Source organism: Urocitellus parryii, chromosome 1 (assembly GCF_045843805.1).
Source record: "Urocitellus parryii isolate mUroPar1 chromosome 1, mUroPar1.hap1, whole genome shotgun sequence".
In the NCBI taxonomy this organism is placed as follows: Eukaryota; Metazoa; Chordata; class Mammalia; order Rodentia; family Sciuridae; genus Urocitellus; species Urocitellus parryii.
In genome coordinates, this window is record NC_135531.1 from 265,968,522 (window position 1) to 265,970,827 (window position 2,306).

The following is a 2,306-nucleotide window of genomic DNA, read 5'->3' on the forward strand; positions in this document are numbered from 1 at the left end:
TGGCTGCGTGAGGCGGGGCGCGGCGGGGCGAAAGAAGGGGCCTAAGGGGTGGGGCTGACGCTGCAGCTGGCGCAGCTCAGAGTCTGAGCAGCCGCCGCCGAACAGCAAAGCAGCTCCTTCCCCCGCCTGTCCGCGCGCGCGGGCCGGGGCTAGGCCCCCCACCGCCGGGTCCCCCGGGGCTGCAGCAGCAGCGGCGCCGCCCGCGGTTCCCGCCGGGGCCCGGGCGCCGGCCCCGCTCTGCAGGATGGGCACGGTGCTGTCGCTTTCCCCTGCCTCCTCGGCCAAGGGCCGGAGGCCCGGCGGGTTGCCGGAGGAGAAAAAGAAGGCGCCGCCCGCGGGGGACGAGGCGCTGGGGGGCTACGGGGCGCCGCCAGTGGGCAAGGGCGGCAAAGGCGAGAGTCGGCTCAAGCGTCCGTCCGTGCTCATCTCGGCGCTCACCTGGAAGCGCCTGGTGGCCGCATCTGCCAAGAAGAAGAAAGGCAGCAAGAAGGTGACGCCCAAGCCAGCGTCCACCGGTCCTGACCCTCTAGTCCAACAACGCAACCGCGAGAACCTTCTCCGCAAGGGCCGGGACCCCCCCGACGGCGGTGGCGCTACCAAGCCCCTGGCTGTGCCAGTGCCCACAGTGCCCGCGGCTGCTGCCACCTGCGAGCCACCGTCGGGGGGCAGCGCTGCAGCCCCGCCGCCAGGATCGGGTGGAGGAAAGCCGCCGCCGCCACCACCCCCAGCCCCGCAGGCGGCGCCGCCGGTGCCTGGTGGCTCGCCGCGGAGGGTCATCGTGCAGGCGTCCACTGGCGAGCTGCTCCGTTGCCTGGGCGATTTCGTGTGTCGACGATGCTACCGCCTCAAGGAGCTGAGCCCTGGCGAGCTGGTGGGCTGGTTCCGCGGCGTGGACCGCTCGCTGCTGCTGCAGGGTTGGCAAGACCAGGCCTTCATTACGCCCGCCAACCTGGTGTTCGTGTACCTGCTGTGCCGCGAGTCGCTGCGAGGGGACGAGCTGGCGTCGGCCGCCGAGCTGCAGGCCGCCTTCCTCACCTGCCTCTACCTCGCCTACTCCTACATGGGCAACGAGATTTCCTACCCACTCAAGCCCTTCCTCGTGGAGCCTGACAAGGAGCGCTTCTGGCAGCGTTGCCTGCGCCTCATCCAGCGGCTCAGCCCGCAGATGCTGCGGCTCAACGCCGACCCCCACTTCTTCACGCAAGTCTTTCAAGACCTCAAGAATGAGGGCGAGGCTGCCGCCGGCGCCGGGGGTCCACCGAGTGGGAGCGCGCCCACAGCTTCTTCGGCCGCCAGGGATAGCTGCGCGGCCGGAGCCAAGCACTGGACTATGAACTTGGACCGCTAGGGATACCCAGGGGCCGTGCCCGCCCCCCGCCCAAGTCTCCGACACAAACTCGGACCCCCCTCTCCCCCGCCCCCGGGACTCTCAAGCCACCGCAGGTGTTACCGCCACTCTGGGCTGGGCGGAGGAGGAGCCGCTCCTGTCCCGCAGGGGAAGGTGGAGGCTAGGACACCAGAGGCCACGGTGTCTGGATTTGCTGGGCGTGGGCTGGGAATGGGGGATGAACACTGGAAGGGCACCCCAGCCTCATCCTTTCCATCTGTCAGTGTCCTTATCTCTTCATTTCTGCCGGGTTTTCCCCTTCCCTGCCGTGCGTGTCTGTAAGTCCATCTCCCCTGTCCCCCCACCCCCATTTCTTCACCTTTCTGTGTCTTCATCTTTCCTCCTGTCTGCACTTTCATCTCTCCCTCTACCTTTGCATTCACCGTTCCTTGGGTGTGTGTTTCCATCTCCACCTTACCCCCGTGCCTGACTGTACCCCATTGCCCCCGTTTTTCCTCCTGCACCTGTGTCCCCATCTTCCCTTCTTGATCTCTTTCTCCTTGCTCCTGTCATGTGTGAATATTTCCCCTCCTGTTTGCCTTCCCCCCCTCCTTGTATCATCTTGCAATTCTTCCCCTGACTGAGACCCCTTATCCCCCTCCCCAGATCAAAGGGACTGTTAGTTTTTAATTTGGACCAACTGAGGTGCGACAAGAAACTGCAGTCCCAGGCGACCAGACAACCACCAGAATGGCCCCTTGCCCCACCCCCACCTCCTCTCCCCACCTTTTCCAACGTGTTGCATGCCGGGAGTTGGCGGGGGATGGGGGCGTGGAGGGACTGCTGGCTTCTTTCAGGAGGCTGAGATTTGGGGCAAAATCAACCTGCGAGAACACCCCGGCGGCGATGCCTCAAGTGGGCGGGCGGCAAGAGAAAGAAAACTCTACTTATTTTGAGGGAGGGGCGTCCCTCTTCCTTA

General features: G+C 65.7%; 1 protein-coding gene across 1 annotated transcript; it reads left to right on the forward strand.

Moving 5' to 3' along the window:
• Positions 1-244: 244 nt before the first annotated feature.
• On the forward strand, positions 245-1,348 carry Cdk5r2 (cyclin dependent kinase 5 regulatory subunit 2). The gene has a single exon (XM_026390452.2). The coding sequence runs from the start codon at positions 245-247 to the stop codon at positions 1,346-1,348; it is 1,104 nt and encodes a 367-aa protein (XP_026246237.1).
• The last annotated feature ends 958 nt before the right edge of the window (positions 1,349-2,306 follow it).